This window comes from Asparagus officinalis, chromosome 10, assembly GCF_001876935.1.
Source record: "Asparagus officinalis chromosome 10, Aspof.V1, whole genome shotgun sequence".
NCBI lineage: Eukaryota > Viridiplantae > Streptophyta > Magnoliopsida > Asparagales > Asparagaceae > Asparagus > Asparagus officinalis.
The window spans coordinates 3,416,341-3,437,828 of record NC_033803.1 but is presented as its reverse complement, the minus strand read 5'-3'; the positions used below and the strand labels follow the sequence as shown (position 1 = coordinate 3,437,828).

At 35.0% G+C, this 21,488-nt stretch overlaps 2 protein-coding genes across 5 annotated transcripts; one reads left to right on the top strand and one right to left on the bottom strand.

Annotated features, from left to right (window-relative positions):
• On the top strand, window positions 3,191–16,479 carry LOC109825019. 3 transcript variants are annotated; one of them, XM_020391690.1, is made up of 24 exons: window positions 3,191–3,352; window positions 4,881–5,014; window positions 5,105–5,189; window positions 5,574–5,627; window positions 5,802–5,893; window positions 5,994–6,097; window positions 6,980–7,052; window positions 7,761–8,148; window positions 8,616–8,939; window positions 9,043–9,240; window positions 9,364–9,459; window positions 9,545–9,608; window positions 10,176–10,288; window positions 11,783–12,029; window positions 12,132–12,226; window positions 12,322–12,446; window positions 13,062–13,185; window positions 13,278–13,336; window positions 13,689–13,785; window positions 13,857–14,043; window positions 14,152–14,250; window positions 14,553–14,671; window positions 15,625–15,684; window positions 16,147–16,479. In XM_020391690.1, the coding sequence occupies exons 1-24, from the start codon at window positions 3,314–3,316 to the stop codon at window positions 16,249–16,251; spliced, it is 3,081 nt and encodes a 1,026-aa protein (XP_020247279.1). In that variant the 5' UTR covers window positions 3,191–3,313; the 3' UTR covers window positions 16,252–16,479. The 3 variants fall into 3 exon arrangements, with proteins under 3 accessions (XP_020247279.1, XP_020247278.1, XP_020247280.1); XM_020391689.1 differs by having other exon boundaries at window positions 4,878–5,014; XM_020391691.1 differs by lacking the exon at window positions 3,191–3,352 and adding an exon at window positions 4,412–4,433.
• On the bottom strand, window positions 14,235–20,799 carry LOC109825021 (cancer-related nucleoside-triphosphatase homolog). 2 transcript variants are annotated; one of them, XM_020391693.1, is made up of 6 exons: window positions 20,571–20,799; window positions 20,390–20,477; window positions 20,211–20,301; window positions 19,066–19,150; window positions 18,833–18,989; window positions 14,235–14,539 (listed from the first exon to the last, which is right to left on the bottom strand). In XM_020391693.1, the coding sequence occupies exons 1-6, from the start codon at window positions 20,628–20,630 to the stop codon at window positions 14,517–14,519; spliced, it is 504 nt and encodes a 167-aa protein (XP_020247282.1). In that variant the 5' UTR covers window positions 20,631–20,799; the 3' UTR covers window positions 14,235–14,516. The 2 variants fall into 2 exon arrangements, with proteins under 2 accessions (XP_020247282.1, XP_020247281.1); XM_020391692.1 differs by lacking the exon at window positions 14,235–14,539 and adding an exon at window positions 17,461–17,718.

Here is a 21,488-nt window from a genome sequence, read left to right as displayed (position 1 = left end):
GGGGCTGCAACACATGTTTGAAAGTTGGGGAGGCTAAGACACATTAAAAATATGAATTTGGAGCCTTGAAGCAATTTTTCCAAAAAAGTTATGAAAACAATAAAAATTTTGTCAGAATTTTCTTGATCTACATGAAATATTTCTCTCTTCAGCTCTTTAAAGTAACCTTTTATCAAGTTAGTAATTGAAACCTACTGTTAAAATAAAACAAAACAAAACATTTCAAACACACGGTCCTATGTTTTTCACATAATATAGGTTTTGAATGAAAGCTGGATAATAACTGATAGTTCAAGAGAAGAATAATCTTTCTACGTTGATCTCTAAATTCTTAAATTTTGCACTATTACAAGATGGACATTTTTTGGACCATATATCTTATCTAATCTAATCTGATAAAATTTACCATCTAGTAAATATTCGTTGCATCTAATAACTCTAATCGATAATCAATGTAAAACTTAGGGCATGTTTGTTTGCACGGAAGTAATTGTGAAGTAGCTAAAGTAAAAGAAGTAGATGCTACTTCTGCTACTTCCAAGCAAAAAAGTATGTTTGGTTCTCTGAAAAACTTACTTCCAATACTTCTCTAAATGCTTATGTGGCGCCTACGTGTCATCCTTACTTCCAAAATATTTTTCCAATCCTCAATACTCAGAAGTAGCTCGGAAGTAGTTAAAATGCATATTAATTATGGCATAACTAATTTTTTTATTAATATTTACTTTATTAGTTACTTCTAACAACTTTTTATTGATAAAATTACTTCTTAATAATATTTCCAAATGTTATCCAAACAAAAAAAGTAAATGAAGAGGAAGAAGTTCTACTTCCATTACTTCTAAAAATATATGAAACAAACAAAAAAAATGTTATTTCCACAACTTCCTACTTCATAGCTTTAAAAGTTACTTCTACAACCTACTTCTTACTTCTAATACTTCCATTATCCAAACGGGCCCTTAGCAGAAAATCTAAACCTAATAAGTATGTATCAAAAAAAAGTATTCAGTGAAACCGGTTCATGACATTTAACGTACACTAAATGAATATTAGTTTGTGCACGAATGTTGACGTACAGTTATCTAACTGTTAACATCTATTTAGCGCACATTTAATTTCGTGTGGAAAAATTTCTCAATGACCCAAAATATGGGACCAATAGAGGGGACAAGTGAGGTGTCCCCCTTCTAATTTGATACTTTCTCATGCACTAATTAAGTCCATTAATGAATCCAGAGCTAGATTGAATGAGAAGCTTAAAATAACTGCAGACGAGCAAAGGAATACCAAATATTGAATGCTTTAAACTTTATTAAAGTCTCTCCTTCCTGGATGCAGCCACGGCGCAGGAACCAAATCCACTGACGACCATCGTCGTTAGGTAGATTTATTACGCTGACGTGTCACATATAATAACTAGATATTATTTGAGCGGGCCCCACACATATCCGATTACAGCGGGCACGTGTCCTGGACAGCGTGGCGCTTTGCGCTTTGTCTGTTTCGTGGGGCCGGACCATCGAAGACCCCCTGCCCCTTTACTCCCATTCCCCCAGTCAGAAACCTCCAGGTGTCCTCCCCCCGCCCCTTTGGGATCAATAGAAGTTTTGGTTTCGTATAACCCCTAAACTTTGAGGTCTCTCACAAATCAACCCTAAACTTTCGCCTTTTCCTACCGGATCGCCAATACAGACAATTTATAGACATTTAAAATGCTCGGAGGACAAAAAGTCTTGTCATTTGAGGCAACATCAGTGGCGTAGCTGTTGCGCGCAGCGGAAATTTTGGCAGCACTTCGGCAGCACAACAAGAGTTAGGTCGCAATAAGAATTCTTGTTTCTCAAAGGGAACAAGAATCTGAAGCCTAATATCTTATCAAAGTAGGATATTAGCTCTTTCTCTCGTCAGCTCTAGGACTGCGCGTCGAGGGAACCTAAAAAAGCTATTACAAATCACACAAAAACAGTACAACCAATTTTTACGTGGTTCGACAAATTGCCTACGTCCACGGGACAAGGAGGGGGAGATCTACTAATAGAGGGAGAGAATACAACTAGGGTTTACAATCACTCACAATCTAAACCCTCAAACAAACTCTCAAATCCCTCACAATATCTCTCTACAAGAGGCTGCACAAAACCCTCAATAAAGGGGCTGCTCAAAACCAAAAACAAAAGCCAATTACCCTTGCACTTCCCTCTGTCGGCTCTTCCTATTTGCACGAAGCCGCCACCAACAAAGAGACAGCAGCAATTTTACAAACCTCCTGCTAACCCTATGCCCTAGGCAATGAATAGTATATATAGGCTTAACAAAGTCGGGTCATGGGCCTCGTGAAGTTTTCACGCGGAAACAAAGGAAACAAAGTCCTTGGCCACCTCGTGCTCGTGGTCCCCACTAACAGTAGCCAGGATTATTTTTTACCCTGGGCGAAAAATAAAGGTGGTCTACGAGTATGTCGTGACTCACTTTCTTGAGTGAGTGGATGAAAGAAGAGGAGCCGACGACCGTGTTTGAGAAGGCTTAGGGGATGAATATATGGCAGGCTACTGAAAAAATGCGAAGGCTTGGGAAATTGCTGAAAGAAGCGCAGGAGAGTGATTATGGGTTAATAACAAAAGTGGTTGTCAATGAGTTTGGCGTGCAGTTGTCTAAGGAAGTGAAGTCTGTTGTGGATGTTGCTGCAGGTTCGGCGATGATTTCTAGAGTGGATAGATAAGAGTGAAGATAAGATTTAGTATGTTGCTGGAGATATGTTTGAGTACATTCCACCTGCAGATGCCTTGGTGCTCAAGAATTGCCACAGACTCAATATTCACTCATGGGATGAAGAGGAGCCACCTACTTATATAGTTTTTCACATTCTTGCCCTGGGCAGCTGCCCAGGATAAGCATAAGCATTTACTGTCTACGCCCCTGGGCAACATACACCCCTTCTCTAAATTGAGAATTTTCACCCTCAAGAAAATTTTAGTTATTTACGAATCACATGCAAGAAGTCAAGCGGGAAACTTTAGAGTTGATGGGTGTTTCCTAAGACACCCCAAATTTGAAGCGTGGTTAAAGTGAGACAAATAGAGTTTGTATTGTAATATGTAATCTCCACAAAGTTGAGGGAGCTACATGAAATTAACCCTTTATAAAACAAACAAAAACTGAACAGAATTCAAAACTGCTCCAAAAAAAAAACTTTGCGATCTCCTCCTCCTCTCTTCTCCCTCTTCCTCTTGTTCCCCTTTTTCTCTCTCTCACTGCGTCCTTTTTTTTTATAAAAGAAATTTCCATTTAAAGAGAATTCAAGAGATCGATCATGTTTGTGAAGAAGCTCGTCGATAAGGCCACCAAAAAGGTACTTACTTCACTATCTTCCTCGATTTCAATTTTCTCATAATTTTTTTAACACTAAGGGGAGTTAAATTTTGCGACGATCTTTTTATTTAACTTGTTGCTTCGTTTAATTGTATTACGATGTTAATCATGTCGATGTTTTTCGGGGGGATTAGTGATGGAGATTTTGAAAGCGGCAGGGATTGGTGACCGGTTATAGCCGGTCAAAGGGAAGTCAAGATTTTGTTGACAGTGAGTTTTTAAAGCCTGTGGCCGGTCCCTCGAGATTTACGAGAGTAATTATTATTAATTTTTTTTTATAAAGTTGAAGTTTCAGAGCTGATCTAATCTCAATTGGCTAGATTACAGGATTCGGTCAGCGGTAGTTACTAGTTAGTAATTTGGATTTGAAATTGACGTTCATTTAAATTTTTTATTTAAATACCGTTAAATGGGATTTATTTCAATATAGAGTACATGGATGCAGGATACAATATAGATCATAAATATGCATTATACTTTTTTACGATCTTTAGATATATATGTGTCGTTATACATTTACGACTTTTCTTCACTTTTTTTTATTTGATTTCGATAAAATGTAATTATTCAGTAAATTATGTTTTCAAACTTTAAATCGCAACAATCAGTATTGTTGGGTACTATAGAATATGGGGAGGGAACCAGTAGAAATTAGTTAAATTTTTAATTAATTATTGTAGTTGGTCGGTGTTAGATATATCTACGGATATGGGTAGGTGACGGGCAGGGTTTAATCTGTTCAGGTGGCCATAATGAGTTTTTTTTTGGGTACATTTAAGTGTGCTCCAGGGAATAATTGAAGTAATTATATGTTTGTGCTATTGGATCTAATTTTGTGATGAATTATAGGCACTGACTCTTTTTTGATAATAGAAGTTCTAAGTCGAGTTTTGATTTGTTTGGATGGAGCTCAATGTCTCGAATTTTCTGTATGGGATTGATGGTGATTTTAAGAATAGTAAATGAATAATTTATTCCCCGTATCTCACATGATCTTGATCTATAAGCTAATTGGAAACTCTCCTGTTTCCATCTAATTGGAGAGGATCTGTATCCAAAAGGTAATTGATCAGAATTTTATTCTTTTGGGGGGCAAAAATGCTTTCCCTCTCTGATGGTTTTCGTTCTTAGTTGATTACTCATATAGGTTAATAAATTAGATATTTAGCCACACCAAGGGGGAAATGCTTTCCCTTTTCAGAAGCTTTTCATTCTTTGTTGATTATTCACATAAATGATATACTCATTATAAAATTACTATGATAATCACTAATATGTATATGACGATCAATTACTATGACAATATATAAGTTTAAATTTTCCAATTAATGAAAACTATATATTTTTTTTCTTTTTAATTTTTCGCCTATTGAACAATAGTTTTTTCCATTTATCGCGAAAAAGTAATTTTTTTTTCAATGTGATTAGAGGCAAATATTACAAAAACATAGCATATTGCATCTTTGGATGTCGACTATCTTTTCAATTCCTCTGTTTGGCAACAGCAGGCCGGAGAAAGCAGCATCCACGGTCTGAAAGTAGAAGACGTGAACCCGCACCTCGCATTCCACTATGGAGTCCCTGCAGGAGCCTCTCAAATGGCTTATGATCTCATCCAAAACATCCTCGCTATCGCTACCAAGTACTAACTTACAAACTCCCTCTTTCTCTATTTATATGTTTCATAAATTTGTGTTTTTGGGTTAATATCTGTTTCTGTTCATGTTGGCAGCGATGGCCGCATCAAATTGTTTGGGATGGACAACACCCAAGCTCTGCTCCAGTCGGAAGCACCCATCCCGAGCAAATTCTTGCAGGTTTGCAGCAAATAAACATACCCTATAAACAAAAAACAGATATTAATGCAAATCAAATGTTTAAGGTTCTTTTTTGTTCTCGTGCACTCCCTTAAATGTTTAACGTTTTGAAATTAGTCCGTAATCCCTCCAATCAAGAGTGTTAATAGCAATATATTAAAAAATTCAATGTCTTGAGCGACTACTTTCAAAATACTAAAAATTTACAAGACTAATATCGCCGAAATATTTTAACATATATGGACGTACAGTTATTTAGCTAGTCAATTAGAGAACTTTTGCGTAGTTAATTTCAACGTGTTGTTGCTTTTAGATATTGTTGTTGTGTCGTCTTTTTGATGGTTGTACAGATGGCTTACCTTGATTTTAATTGTTTTCTTGCAGTTCATTGAAAACCATGGTATCCTCTTGAACATAAATGTTCAGAACCACATAGAGGCAAGTTTCTTTAGTTGTTTAATATTGAAATGGATACTTCAGCATTGCAATATTTTTCTCAGGAAGTTTCTGTATTTACTGTGATATTGTGAGTCAGCGGAGAAGGGCAATGGGTTTAGGACTGATGTTCTTTTTTGTCACGAAGTTGTTGTATTTACAGACATCATTTTTTAGGTGTGGGACATCGATACGAAGGAGCTATGTTATGTGCACATTTCAAGTGAAGAAATTACTGCATATGCTGTAATGCAACAAAGTTTATACATGTATGTAATATTTCTCTAACTCTACCCATTTCACCAGCTATTTAAATTAAGTACAAATTCTATACTCATTACACTCTAAATTTTATCTGACTTGTTATAGGTATGTTGGTAATTGCCATGGAGATATCTTTTTGTTGAAGCTCGTAACCGAAGAAAAGAAGCTAGTTAGTGTGCAATATACAATTCCTTTCAGAGAATCATATGGTGAGATTTCCCTTATGACATCCTGCTGACTATCTTGTCTATTTCCGCCATGTACTGTTACATTCATCACATATGTCTGGGTTTTTTCCCTGTCGCGTGTACTACAGGTAGTGGTTAAATGGAGCAGATATATTGGTATTCTAACCAAAAAATTACCTGATGTCCTAAATTGCTCTAATATCCAATGAATCATACCACAACACAACACAACAACAACAAAGCCTTTATTCCAAATTTTGGGTTTAGATACATGAATCCTACCCTTCCCTTCCATTCAGTTATGTTGAGAGCTCTCTCCTCCACCAAGTTAAGCATTATCATAACCTCATAGTTTCTAATCAAGTTCTCTTAGTCCTTTTTCCTGAGGTATATGCTTATATATCCTGCATTATATGCCTCGATGATCTTTGTGTTATACTTCTGGTTTAAGTATATTGTCCAGCGAGTAAAAATTAGCACACAAAGATTATTATTCTCCAACAAGCGACTATGCTCGATCTGAAGATGATCGTCAGATTGAATTATTGTTATTATTTGATTTAAAATATAAACATTGTTGATCATTTAATACAGTAGATAAATAGCTTGGACAGTTAGATATTGCTCAAAAGCACTGTGGTAGTAACTTATGATGGCATACGTGTTGCGGTGCCACTTGACTGTTGCTACTTCATTTTTCTAAAATTTGAACTTAACCATACTCATAGTAATAATTTACTTATTATTTGCATAGTTAAATTTGGTTAGCACTTTTTTTTATTTGTGTAGATGATGATACATGAATGTAAATTTTTATATTCCTTGAACTCCGCTCTATATTTTACCCTTCTTGTCCTAGTTCTCCCTGTCATTTTATCTTACTTGGAAGCTATCATTTTTCAGGTAAAATGAATGAAGTATGTGATGACAATGCAGTCATAGGTATTTTGCCACAGCCTATGGCTGAATCCAAGAGGTAAGTTTAGTTTCCTCGTGATCCTTTTATAATTAGATAACTTCTCACCACCGCAGACACAACCACCTCCTCAGTGTAAATCACCTCCCCTTTTCCATCTATGAGTAAGTAATAAAACGTTGATACCATCTCATATGGATTCCAAAAACATCTCTGTATTGTCAGTGAAACTTGGTCAACTACTGAATGCAATGTAGTTCATCTTACCAGCTACATTGAAATCCATACATGGTAAGTTCAAGTCTGCATGCTTTGTGACTTCTTGCAAATGTACATTAGAATGCCACGGGATTAGCTTCATGGATAGTCTCAGCGTAATTTGACACCCTTCGTTTTCTATATATTTTCTAGACAAGGTTGTTGGTCAGTTTTAAAAAGACTGTTAGCGTCTTTCCAGTATCTGAGGAAAAATGCTGCCGTTATAAAGTTGTTTGTCTTTAATGTTTACGCTTATTTTTCAGTACTTCATTTGCTATATCCAAACCTGCTCCCCACCAGCAATCTTAATTCATGCATGGTATTACAACAATAAGAGAAATGGGATTCTCTTTCTTATTGTTTTTTTTATACAACAATAAGAGAAATGGGATTTTTCTTTCTTATTCTTTTTCTATGTAATTGCTAAGTCACATGATGCGTCAGCAGTGCTGTAAAACTAGTCCTTTACCTTCTATACCTTAACTTTCCACCATATATCTTGCAAAGCAGGGTTCTTATTCTGTTTAAAGATGGAGTAATAAGTTTATGGGGACTTCAAGAAAGTAAAGTAGTATCAGTTACTGGTGGAATTACACAGATTTCATCACATCAGGAACCAAAGAAGGCAGTAGCAGCATGCTGGGCATGCCCATATGGAAGTAAACTGGTTGTTGGATACAGCAATGGAGAAATTTTTATTTGGGCCATACCAACTCTGTTCTCAGAAGTAAACAAAAAGGAGTCACACTCTGCTCTGAATATTCCTCTTGCCAAGCTCAATCTTGGGTACAAAACGGACAAAATTCCTATCATTTCTTTACGGTGGGTTTCTGGTGATGGACGAGCAAGTCATTTATACGTCAATGGTTATTCTGACAATGGATCTCATTCATTTCAGGTACAAACTTCTAGTACCAATCTAATATACACTTGTCTTTATCTTGTGAGGTGTCTTCGATCAGCTGAGGACTTGCCATGCACTGTGAGAAATTTGTACGCATTTATACTAATGGTGTCTCAATAGTTCCATTAAAAGAACAATGAGGAGATATAATGCAAATCAAAATAGATAATTATGGATAACCATGAGAAAGCTAACCACGGGATGATTCTTCAAGCATTGTGTTGTCCCAAGTTTATGCTTTTTTTTTGCAGTAGATAGAAACTCACAGGTTCAAACGTTATGGTAGAAAGAAATTTGAAGCTTTCTTGTCGGGATCGTAGCAGTTTCAGTATCTAAACATTTTAATTACCTCGTATTAGCCTGTGAAGTTATGTATGTTACATTATATTTTTGTGTATACATGTGTTTTGGTTGTGTATGATTATACAAACATTTTAATGTCTTTGTTTGTCCTATGACAGGTTGTAGTTCTGAATGAAACTTCTGAATCTCGAACAATCAAATTGGTTCTTCCTTTGACTGAAACCTGTCTGGCAATGGAAATTGTTTCATGTTTTAGTGACCGAACCAAGCATAAGCAAACTTCTCTTCTTCTCTTGTCAAAATCAAACCAGTTACATATTTATAATGATTCACAGATTGAACATTATCTGTCACAATGTCAATCTAAATCTTCTCCATCACTTCCGAACCATTTCGTGTTGAAGCCACCATTCAATGATTCAGGCATCACCATTGCAAAACTTTATACAAGCTACTCTGTTGAGTCCAATATTATGAATGAGGTAACTGCTATGAGCATTACCATGGACTTTTTTGTTTTAATGCTAAGTGTACATGTGTACTCCTTGCTGATGGAATCATATTACCATCTTTCTGTTATTTTAGGAACAATTGATGTTACTCAAGAAGTATTCTAACCTCTTCCTGGTTGATAAGAGGGATACAAATCATTCAAGCTCTAACTTTAGTGGATTTGCAAAGACAACTAGGTACTTGTGTATAACTGGACACCAGGATGGAGGAATAAATTTTTGGGATGCCTCATGTCCCCTTCTGTTCCCAATTCTATCAATAAAACAACAGGTAATCTTTACCAGTGAAAATATTCAAGTTTTAATTAGTCTAATTCAACTGTACTAACTATAACCCACTATCTCTTATGAATACTTATAAAGTTTTATGAACTCTCCAAAAAAAAATAAGCAGACTGAAGACAGCAATGCTCCCATCAGCACTCCAGTGACAGCACTGCATTTCGATCTCTCTTCCCAAACACTGGTTACTGGAGATCAAAATGGCCTGGTGAGCTTCTTGTTGATTATGAACAAATATGACATCATGTGTGTGGTAGAATTTCGTGGTTAAAATATTTTTTTATTAATTGTAGGCTCGGATCATCAAATTCAAAAAGGATCAGCATGCCTCAGATAACATGTTCTCCTTTCTACAAGGTATTACCCAGCATGCTCAGGATTAAATGGGCATATTTTGACATTTTGTGACTGCCAAATCAACTAGTTCACACTAAACCATGAATTCAAAATTCGTAATTTTTTATTTTCAAACTTGTTTGGTGCAAATGTTTTAATAACACCTGCCATGTGTATCAGTAATATGAACACCTTCGTGAGTAATGATTCTATCCCAGTTTGACTACTACTTATAAACCCTGAATATCACCTGCCATGTGTATCAGTGCAGTCATATTTGTTTAATGGCATCTTCAGTCGTGATCTGTTATTGGCCAGTTGATCATGATCTATAATAGTATGCCTTAAAGAAAACAAAAAGGAAAAGAAAGGAAAGTAGCCTTATTTCAACATTTGACGTGCTTTGTTGAATTATGCAAATCATACTGTGAAACCATTTCTTTTTCATTTGGCCACTGATATATGATCTTTATTTTGATAATTCATGTGACAATGTGCATACATTTTTCTAATTAACGGCCTCCTTCTAAGGAGTGCTTTAATCTGAATATATTCCAACTTACTACGTGTTGCTTTCTGCTGTAACAGCAAAGCCTGGTGGCAACTACACCACTCGTAGTGTTAAAGTCAAAGGAGTTATCCAATGTATCAGTGTGAATCCTGAATCTAACCATCTCGCCATGGGAACGGATAAAGGATTTGTAAGCCTGAGCGTTTATAACATTTTTTTAAATTCTTTTAATTCTTTATTAGCCTAAAATTCTGTTTTTACTTGAAGTTGGTTGAGTTTTTGATTTCCACTATTAGCTCTTCATTCTAGATCTCGTGTTCACTCTGTTGTATTCACCGCATTGTGGATCAGAATTTCTAAGTAACCTGACCAGCTAAGTGGGTCTTTTTTTTCTTTGTTCTTTTTTTTCTGGGGGTTTTGGGGATTTTTATTTTTATTTATTTATTTATTTATTTATTTATTTTGGGGGGGGGGTGTTGGGGGGAGGGTGGTTCTGATTATTAACATGGACTGTAATGTTTATGTTTTATGATCAAGAATGTGAGCATTTTTCGGCCTTGTTTATGTTTTGTGATCAATCTGGATTTTGGAAAGATCTTAAAAGTATGGTAAAGACAGTTAGCTTGAGAAATCCTACTAAAGGAGAGAAATCTCTGTAACTTGCTTGATTGTTAAAATCATATTCTTGTTTGACTCTTCGGAAGTAAGCATTTAATTAAGATATCACTGTGTATAATAAAAAAGGTGTCTGTCATGCATTGTTCCATGAATGTAAAAATATTGTTTGGAAATGGTGGTTTATGGTAAATACGTGTTATATTATATGTACCCATAAGTTTTTTAGAGAATAACATATTTACTCTTGTAGTTTGCATATTTCTATCTGCAACTTTGTATTTGAGATATGTTATGTATATATAACATATTTACTCTTGTAGTTTGCATCTCTCTATCTGCAACTTTGTATTTTGAGATATGTTATGTATATATACCCTTGCTAGTTGTGACAGTTTATGAAATTGTACTAAATTTAAAAAGTAATACATTAGTTACAGTTTTTTTTTTCTAGTTTGAGTAAAACTATCTTAAGTTGTAAATTTTAATTATTTTTGCCAACATACCCTTTTTATGTACCCACTTCAACACTAGGTTGTAATCAAGCAATGTGACTATTTTGCTGAAATGGTGCTAGGATGGATAAACTGAGGATGCTTTATCGTGTATGCAACAAAACTTGGTGAAGAACACTCTAATTCCTTAAAGAGCATCGCTGAATTTATTAAATTTATTTATCTTTGTTTCTGTTTTGTGGCGTGGAAGAGCATTATTAGGTGAAGGGTTGGCATGTTCACAAAATAACTTAAAAACACAAGGCAATCTTGAAAAAATATTAATAACCAAAGGTGATATTTGTTATTCCTGAAAAGCAAAGGAGTCTATACGCTAAAGCTCTTTGCTTTCAATCAATTATTGCTGACTTAATGTTAATGGTTTAAACTTGAATCCGTGTATATCTTTTCGGAAGAAAATTGATTTAAACTTGAATTAATTATATCAGATGCCCTATATTCTTGTGTATATCTTTTCAGAAGAAATTTGATTTAAACTTGAATTAATTATGTTAGATGCCCTATATTCTTGTGAATTTTATAGTTTGCAATTTCAATTCTGCTGCATGTTTCAGATATTTGTGTTTGAGATGGAAGGGACAAATATTTTGTACCAAAAGCAGTTTCCTAGTCAACTTTATCCTGGCATCAACTCTTTGCAGTTTGAGAACTGCAGCCATAATGGCTATGCAAAGAATATTTTGTTGATAGGCATGCAAGATTCGTCCTTTTTGGCTATTGAAGAAGACAATGGAACTGAACTGAATGCTAGTGCAGTTCATACTAAGAAACCATCTAGAGCTTTATTGATGCAGATAGTAGGTAGAAACAAATTTTTTAGATCCATGTACTTTTACTAAATAACTAAATATATATGTTATAAATGAGAGGATGACCTGATTTAAATGACTGTTAATGGTCCAGGTGCATCATCTGATGGAGTATACACTTCAGGGTCACAGTTACTGTTTTGCTCTGAAAATGCTGTGCGCATTTATTCGTTGAGCCATGCAATGCAGGTAAATCACTTCTAGAAAACTTTTCCAATACTATTAGCAACAGTTGCTGAATATAATACGATTCTTCTGTTTATCCTCAAACTGTCTGCTCTCAGGGCATCAAGAAGGTGAATAGTAAGAAAAAGTTAAGTGGCAACTGTTGCTATGCGTCAATTGTCTTTGGCCCATCATCTGACGTTGGACTCATACTTGTCTTCGAGAGTGGCAAAGTGGAGATAAGGTGAAAAAAGTGATTTCCTGATATTTCCTCATTATTATGTTCATTGGTTTTTTATGCATATTTATGCATATTTAAAATTATTTCGTAAGAGAGGGAAGGACCAAAGAGTAAAGAAAAGTATGGTTATCACGTCTTTTGTTAGGGTGACTTTACTTCAAGCCATATATCCTAGTAATGGAATCAAAGTCAGTAGGCCTACATAAACTTGAGTACTATAATCTACGTTTTATTTCTATAATTTGGGATTTGCATCTTTGCAAGTTGATAAAGTTCTTTTGGTGAGTGTAGTTTAGGACTCAATTTCGAAGTTGTTATTTACAAAATAATATCACATAATTATATTGTAACCTCTATTGCCAACTTAGTATCTACTGTTTCATTGTTGTAGGATTAAATCATCTATTGTAGCAGAACACAAGTTATGTTGAAGTTTTCTCCTGGCGCTCTTATTTATCATTCATATGGATCACATTTTTACTTTAATGTACTTGGCAAACTTACTCGTGATGCTGCTAGCATTTATCCATTTTTTCCCTCTTCTTTTTTATGATAAGAAAATTGTTTTAATAGTTCAGCTTATACAGTTATCTAAATATTCTCATTGTGATATTTCAGATCCCTCCCAGATCTAAGTCTCCTAAAGGAGGTATCAGTTAGAGGTTTCCCATATTCCACTTTGAAATCAAGTGCACATTCTAGCAGTGTAATATGTGCTTCACCTCAAGGAGAACTAGTCATAGTAAGACTGGATGATCAATTTCTTTTCTTGAAACATTATTGTGCACAAGATTTGGCTGTTTTTGACATTACTAATTACTCCCTTTAATGTAGGTTAATGGAGATCAAGAGATTCTCTTTTTCTCGGTTTTAGTTCAACAGGGAACATACAGGTACACTTGAAAACCTTATGAATGCTCTCAACTACTCTTAGTTGCCTCTTTCAATAGATCCATACTTTGCTGGAAATATTTCGTTATACCTTGTGAAGGTTTTTTGCTGGAAATATTTCGTTATACCTTGTGAAGGTTTTCATTTTTTAGCCTGCACTTTCCTTTACCTCTATTAATCTCAAATCTGAAGTTTCTTTTATTTATATTTTGAATTTAGACCTGTGTTGGATTTCTTAAATAACTGTGTTGTTATTCACCTCCAACTAATGAATAAATATAAGTAAATTGCCTTATTTGGTGAACTGCTTTAAGAACTGTTTTGTTGGTAACCTGAAAACTAGCTATTCCTTAGGAACCTGAAGGGTATTAACCAGGTATATAAACATAACAATGTTTATGTGGAAGGAGGGAGCCCAACTGCGATAAATGCTCATAAAGAAAAGAAGAAGGTAACGCATGAGATTTTTCAGACTGTGTTATTAAACTTGTAGAGTACATAATAAGCAAATTGGTATTATAGGGTATATTTAGCATGGTCAGAGATTTAACTGGAAATAAGTCAAAACATGGACAAGATACTGACACTGAAGAGTCCAGAGCAAGTACGGCGGAGGAACTGTCTGCTTTGTTTTCAACGGCTAATTTCTCACTAGATTATGTGAACAAGCACACAGTTGAAAATGAAGAAGATATCGAGTTGGATATAGGTAAATTCCACTCTCTTTCTCCACCCATATGGATTATTTCAAGTGTTACCATTTTTGTATTATGCGGTTTCTATGTTTAAAATTGGCATTGTTTTTATGTTTGAAAAGATGATATCGATGTTGAGGATACAAAGGAGAAACCCAAAGAATGGAACTTCTCTGTCCTGAATAAGCAGAAATTAAGCAAGAAATTTCAAGCAATCAAAGGTTGGTATTTAAATTTAATAATTACATTATTTTTTTCACCTTCAATCATCTTCATAACAATCGCAACGAAAATTTAGCATGTCCTTCATGGAGCCTTGCACCCTAGCCGACCCCATTTTGATGAGAAAAGGTTTAGAGTATGATGGTGCTATTACCTCCTTTAACTTCTTTTTTTCTCCTCTGCATCAAGCATTTATGAGACTGTTTGGATCATGTTCCATTAGAACTTCAGATTTTGTCTAATCTTCTTGAAGCTTTAGAGGATATCAACATACTTTTGGTCTTTGTTCTGTAATTTGCAGGAAAATTGAAGACCAAAACAGATGAAAAGTTAAATTCATCAAACAACGGGAATGAAGATGATAAGGCTGTTGGTGGGATTGATCAGATAAAAAAGAAGTATGGATATGGAATGAACAATGTAAGAAGCATCTTTATACAGCTAAATTTGATAATGAAGGAGTTGCTCATGTAAAATTTTATCAATATATTCAACTCTTCACATGCTAATATCTAGCAAAAAAATTTCCCTTAAAAATTATTTAATTAATTTTTATGTTGTTAGAACATGGTCATAAGCAAAAAAGGTCGCTTCCATCAATTTTGGTTTGACTATACAGGTCCTTATTTCTCTTTTTGATGGCTACTATGTTCAATGTGTTTAAATTTTCCCTTTAAAATATCTAGGTATTATGTCTTGTGCATGTTTCATCCTTCCATTCCTTTGTTCCTTTTTTATATTATTTTTTTCCCCTTCCAAATCAAGTAGTGTTACATTTTATGTGAATGTTTTCTTCCTTGCTATGAGAATTAGCTTAAAGACTCTTCTTCCATACAGAAGTTCCAAATTTAGGTAAGGTTGATGGGCTCTTTCTCTGTGTTATACAAGTTTGCATAACTAAAGTCCCTGGCAGTGCACAAAAATCCCAAAGTTAGGTGATAGCTAATAAGGTTAAGCTGTTATTCTAATACCTTTTTACGTTAGAGCACTTTGTTTTATGGGCTGAAACGTGGATTTTTACTTGATAATATTCTTTAAATCCGCTTTTAAATGTACAGTTGGTGGGATTTGAATTTTGATAGTATTCTTTAAACTCTGAAGTTATGGTGAAAGTTGAAGGTTGTAATTTAGTATCTTAATGAGGTATTATCATCAGCAAATAAAGCAATCCTACCCCTACTCTACATCCTATATGCCATCCTACATTTAACCAACTACCTTGCACATAAATTTTTATTTTTGTGATTTATATTTCTTTTGCTGCGTACCTGCTTCAGGCATCTGAATGATTAACCAGCCTTTTTTCTACCTGTTCTATTGTAACTTATATATTATACGTATGTAATTATTCCTTGTTTTTTTCCTTAAATCAGGAATTTAGTGCAGCAAAAGCTGCAGAGAGCAAGCTGAGTGACAATGTCAGAAAGTTGCAGGTAAATTGACCATCCCAATTTTAGAATGAAGTGGTTTTTAATAAAAGTAAATGTCATTGGAATATGTGCTTCTTGTTTCGAACATTTCAGCTCTTTGGTCAACATTTTTTGCGACCTGATTTAAATTTGCAATATGCTCAAGTTAGCTACGTAAAATTCACTGCCATAATGACATCTTGGTTTTTGTTGATTTCTCCTTTTCCACTGTCCTGTAATAAAAAGTGATTCAGATTGAAGTTTTATGTTGTGGTAGATTTCTCTGTCAAGGATCCGAAAGAGCATTCAAAAATTGTCTTTGATGAGATATCCACAATGAAGCTAAATCAGAACAATTCTTTGTGACAGTTTAAAAAAGAATCAGGAGCAGTTCTTAGCTGCATTTTGATTTGCTTGCCTTGTTCATTCTGTATTTCTCCTTCATGAACGCGAACATTCTGACGCTTTAATTACTTTTTTCGGCAGGGTATTAACGACAAGACATCAGAGATGAAGGATACTGCTCAATCATTCTCATCGTTGGCCAAGGAACTCCTAAGAACTACACAAAAAGATAAAAAGAGCTCATAGAAATATGACTCCTTTAATTACGCATATGAGTTATATGTGATCATTATTTTTTACTCCTTTTAATTTTGGCTTCATATTAATATGACCCTGATTTTATCGGGGTGGTGTTCTCCTGGTTGTTGTAATCTTTTGTGTACATTTGATTTGTGTAAATTTTATGTACAGATATTGACTACAGTTTGATTTGGAGGCTGTTTACAGACGCAATCTTTTGGGATTAAAGCTTTATTATTGCTGTAATCTTCAGTGTAATTGTAATGAATATTCTCTTTAAGATGTGGCATCTCCTTTTCCTTTACATTTTGAGTAAAGAAAATGAGTTGACCTAAACTCCATTATAGTATCCGAGATGTGGTTACTATCAATCCAAATCTAAAACTTTGATTTGGCAAATTGAAAATACAGGCCTTGCATATGGCGTAATACACAAGAAGTATTTAGGAACAAAAATTTTAATTTTGACAACATACAACACACGCCTCAGAGTGAAAATTTTAAATTTGGATCAAATGCTATACACATCTTGGATAATATTAAGAGTAATATAGCCCAACTCCAAGAAAATTAGATGTGTGACTACTTAAAGTTAATTGATCATAAGTTGCTGGTTTGAACACTGTTTATAGCTTTAAAGTTAGGGTAAATTACACTAAATCCTGAAAAAGTTTTGTCGTGTTGTACTAAACCACCAATAACTTTCAAAATTGCCCCAAACCCCCCGAATAAGTTCTGCAGAAAACCCCAATATATTTTGGATAAATTACATTAAACCCCCAATAACTTTCATAATGCCTCTTTATGTTGTTCAGTTCGAATTGATGGGGCTTATCTGCAATAATGCAAGAACTTATCGGGGGTTTTCTCCGATTCCAAAAGTCACAAGGGTTTGTTGCAATTTTGAAAGTTTTTGTGGGTTTACTGCAAAACACAGAAAGTTCTTGGGGGTTTAGTGTAATTTACCCTTAGTATTAACCTTAAAGGTAAATTACTTAGAATATCCCTCTACTGCCTCTCATTCCAGTAGCATCCTTAATCTCAAAGATGCCTAATAATGCAAGGAACCGCAACTGAAATAAGCAACTATATATCTATTTCACCCCCAAGCAATTGGAGAAACAAAAAAGAAAAAAGGAGGGGAAAAAAAGGGAGAAACTCACTTTCAGCATATTAGCGCATGAAGCTAATTTCCTTTCTCAGACACTCATGGAGAGCTATCAAAGCTTACACATTCTCATTTAGATGACATTTCTATTACTTACAAGCAACAAGTCGAGGTATTTCAAAAGTTGCATATTTAACTAATTCAAATTAACAAACAGGAAATCTGGACAGAGAGAAAGTTTTTAATATTTTAGCATCTGGGTAACAAGTTGACCAGCTGAGAATAAATATGATCCTTGATAGCTTCTCTATTTTCTCTGTTCAGAGTGAACACAGTTGCTCCAGGATGATTCCTTAACCTTGCAACTGTGAGTATCATAAGCTCTTATTAGTTGTGCACAAAAAGGCGAAACAGAAGCAAAATTGGAAGAAAAAAAATCTCTGCAGGCTTATATCACAGTTGACCATTTCGCCTTTTAACCTTTGGCAAACACTGATAGGATATTTTTTTTCCTAGTAAATTGCAAACAATCTCTCTTCTGCGCTCACTTTGTGTGCATGTGTGTGTTTTGGGGTGGAGCGGGATGGGGGGGTGTTTATTGCAATTTATCCATTTCAAAATGCCAAACCTTGGAGCATTAAGTTTTGGGGTAAATTACACTAAACCCCCAACAACTTTCAGTGTCTTGCAGAAATTCCCAATAAGTTTACGTGTTTGCACATAACCCCCATAAATTAAAACCAAAAGACAACATAAAAAAGACATGTTGAAGGACAATTTCATCCAAAAGAAAAAAAAAAGTGTTCAGGACCCCAACCTGGAATCAATCAAGAGGAGAATGAATGACAAAAGACGAGATTTTTGTTTTTAGGTTGAAAACATAAAAAGGCCATCAAGGGATCTTTTAATGATTTAAGGGGTATTTTGGACTTTTTATGTCATGGCAGTGGCACATGCCCCATTAGATGTAATGCTGTTTAACTTTGAGGATTTTCTGCAAAAGTTATTTGGGGTCTCGTGCAATTTTTAAAGTTCTCGGGTTTTACCGGAAAACACTGAAAAGTTCCTGGGTTTAGTGTGCTTTTGAAACTTATTGGGGGTAAATTGCAAACACTGAAAGTTCTTAGGGGTGTAGAATTTACCCTAGTTCTAATAAACGAGCTGAAGGGTGATAAGTGCTATTGAAGATATAGATGAGGGGAATCATCAGAAATTGTGACCCTTTTTCCATTGTACAACCCATTCGAACATATTTGACCTCCCAAGTCAACCAGAGATAAAATGAAGAAGATAAAAAATAAGGTGGAGAGATTACAGGTAAAAAATGAGCTCAGAACTTAAAACTAACCAAGATTGTGTAACTGAAATATTATAAGAATCAATAAAATTTTATCTATTCTGATGGATAGTTGGTAACCAAAGTAACGTAAGAGTCCAAATATAATGTTACAAATAATAATAAGTAGACTTCATTATTACCTCCAGGTATGTCGCGACCACATTTAGGTATAGGTATAGATCCTAGAACCGGAATGTTGGATTCAAGAACTCTCAGAACAGCAGGAAAAAACGAAGAACTGAACAACTCCATTTTGCCCACTTCATCAATGACGTAAAGATCTACCCCATCTTTGATCTGATAGCGACTAAAATTCACAATTATGTTTAACTGTACAATATGTAAATATGTCAAAGTTTTCAAAGCATCTTACCTGCAATTCCGGCAATGCCAGTGACTCGAATGATGCCACATCTACTTTGTATTTTCCAACATTAGGCCATCTAAGAGACTCTGAGCTACACAGCAGAAATAAACGTAAACTTAAGAATAAGAGGAACAACATCAAACAGAAAGAGAAGACAAAGTAAACGGCTAACATTGAATCAGATGATAAGATTGTTCTGCTGGAAACTTCACAAAAGCAAGCAAGCACTATACAATGAAGTGAATGAGTACTACATTGGATCTTCTCCGTTACATTCAACAGAATCCAACTAATATATGTATACATACTGCCGATGAATAATTTAAGATATAGCAAATATTTCAAAAACATAGCGGTAGAACTCTGAAATGTTAAAGTAAACCTTTGTTCTTTCTTTAAGTTCTCAAAGACCTACGAAAGATGAAAGATTGTCATCATCACCACCTAGAAAACTAGTCTTATTTACAGTGTTTGATTTCTGTAACGGAGACGTCTTAATTGTGTTGTTGCTAGATTTGATGAATGTATTTGGAGTAACCATAATCCTGCTACAAATCCTATCCAGCCTCTCAGAAGGCCATAACATCAGCTTCCCAGGGGCTCCTCGAATAATCTTCTCAAATGTACATTCCATTTCACAAATTCGGCAATTCTCCGCCAATTTGATCCTGCATGGTGCACCACTGCCACCAACCACGCCCCCTCAGATACATCTAAACTCTAGCTATCATTTTTTTTAATTTCAGTATCATTCTCATCTTCAATAATCTAAAGAAATGTAATTTTTCTCATACCAACCTTTCCAAAATCATTGTGTATGTAATAGCCCAACATGCAATGTTCCCCTCTTTCTAGCTATATAAACTCAAGGATGGAAAGGCTTCAAGAACATGTGTTTGGACAATCAAACTTGATTTGTTTCTTCCCCCTGTAATTAGGCTACTAATTAGTCGGGGTTGGTAACCCCGACTAATTAGTACCGCAATTATCTCAAAGTGGATCGATTTCTATAATTAAAAGTGAATGGGGTCTATTTCTTAAAAAAAAAAAATTGATGAGGCGATTTTGAAAATTTCTTCCAAAAAAAATTCAAGATTGATGCAATGCCAAACCCTAGAACCCTTTTTTTAAAATAAAATAAATAAACCAACCTGGAGAACTTAGAGGAGGCGAGAGGGCCGCGCCTGCCGTCCAAGGTGACCACTTCGAACCCGACCCGACCCGAGCCCTCCCTAACCTCCCCTGTAAATTAATCAATCAATTCACAAGAAAATCTTAACATCCAAAATAAGAAAAAATAAAACCCTAGAAAGTATGATCGAGCGCGTACGAGTGTAGAAGCCTCGGATGTTGAGGTGAGGGTGGGAGGCCTTTAGCTTTTCCACCGCTCTCATCACCAGCGTCGACTTCCCAATTCCCTGCCCAAGTTTTTTTTTTCCCCCTTTTCATCTTCATTTTTCTTATTTTAGTTTTTTTTTTAAATTTGGAGAAAATATTAAAATATTGCATACCGGAGAGCCGGTGACCAGAAAGCATTTGCAGGCCGGAGAAGCAGCAGCAGCAGCAGCCATGCCGGTTGAAGCTCTAGTTTGGCCCAAACAAAAGAAGAGGGCCTTCACCTATTTTTGGATGACAAGCTAGAAGCTGTTTTTTTTTTCTTTTTTAATGAAAGAAAAATTCTCAAATGTTCCAAAATATATGAGAGCAAGGGGGACACGTGAGGTGTCCCCCTCCTATTGCATAACGAAGAGACATGTGATGAGCTTATTATATAATAGGAGGGTGACACTTTACCTGTCCACCCGTTGGTCTCATATTTTGAATCCCTATAGCAGATCTCTTAATGAAATATTGTTACTGTTCACCTAAAAGTGATCCTACGAGCAAGGATTATGCGGTAATCCATTAGTTTTAAAATTACAACTCTTTTATTTAAGGTGGTTACATTGTTCCTATAAGAGTATTCTGATGGGAACCCCGATGTGATTATACCTCTTGTTAATGTTCAATTTGGACTAATGCAACTAATAGCTTATATGGTCTGATGCAAGTGTCAATTTGTGCGCGCAATTGTATGTGCACTACTGCGTTCATTGGATGGTTTATCAGTAGCTGTAATTATATAGTTCAATTTATATCTTTTCTCCCTTATTAGTAACTACCCTTTTTTCTTTCTTTTTTTTCTTTTTTTTTTGTTTAAACACACAGGGGCTGTTTGGTTCAATTTCTATGAAACAAAGGAAAATGAAAAGTGCTCAATTTTTGATTTTCTTGTATTTCTATAAAAATGTGTAGGATAAACTTATAGAAATCAAAGAGTACTAATTTTTTGTTCTTTTTTTCTACTATTTCTTTATTTGGTTCAAAACATGAAAAAGTTCCTAACTTTATAGAAAAAAGGTTGTTGTGGTGTTTTTAGTTGCCAAATT

Coding starts and splice junctions, on each gene's coding strand:
- LOC109825019 (XM_020391689.1), top strand. CDS start 3,314: ATGTTTGTGAAGAAGCTCGTCGATAAGGCCACCAAAAAG. Junction 13,786..13,856: donor CTCATAAAGAAAAGAAGAAG/GTAACGCATGAG, acceptor TTGGTATTATAG/GGTATATTTAGCATGGTCAG. Junction 14,672..15,624: donor ATGGATATGGAATGAACAAT/GTAAGAAGCATC, acceptor TCCTTAAATCAG/GAATTTAGTGCAGCAAAAGC.
- LOC109825021 (XM_020391692.1), bottom strand. CDS start 20,630: ATGGCTGCTGCTGCTGCTGCTTCTCCGGCCTGCAAATGCTTTCTGGTC. Junction 20,478..20,570: donor TTCTGGTCACCGGCTCTCCG/GTATGCAATATT, acceptor AAACTTGGGCAG/GGAATTGGGAAGTCGACGCT. Junction 18,990..19,065: donor TGGCATTGCCGGAATTGCAG/GTAAGATGCTTT, acceptor AGTCGCTATCAG/ATCAAAGATGGGGTAGATCT.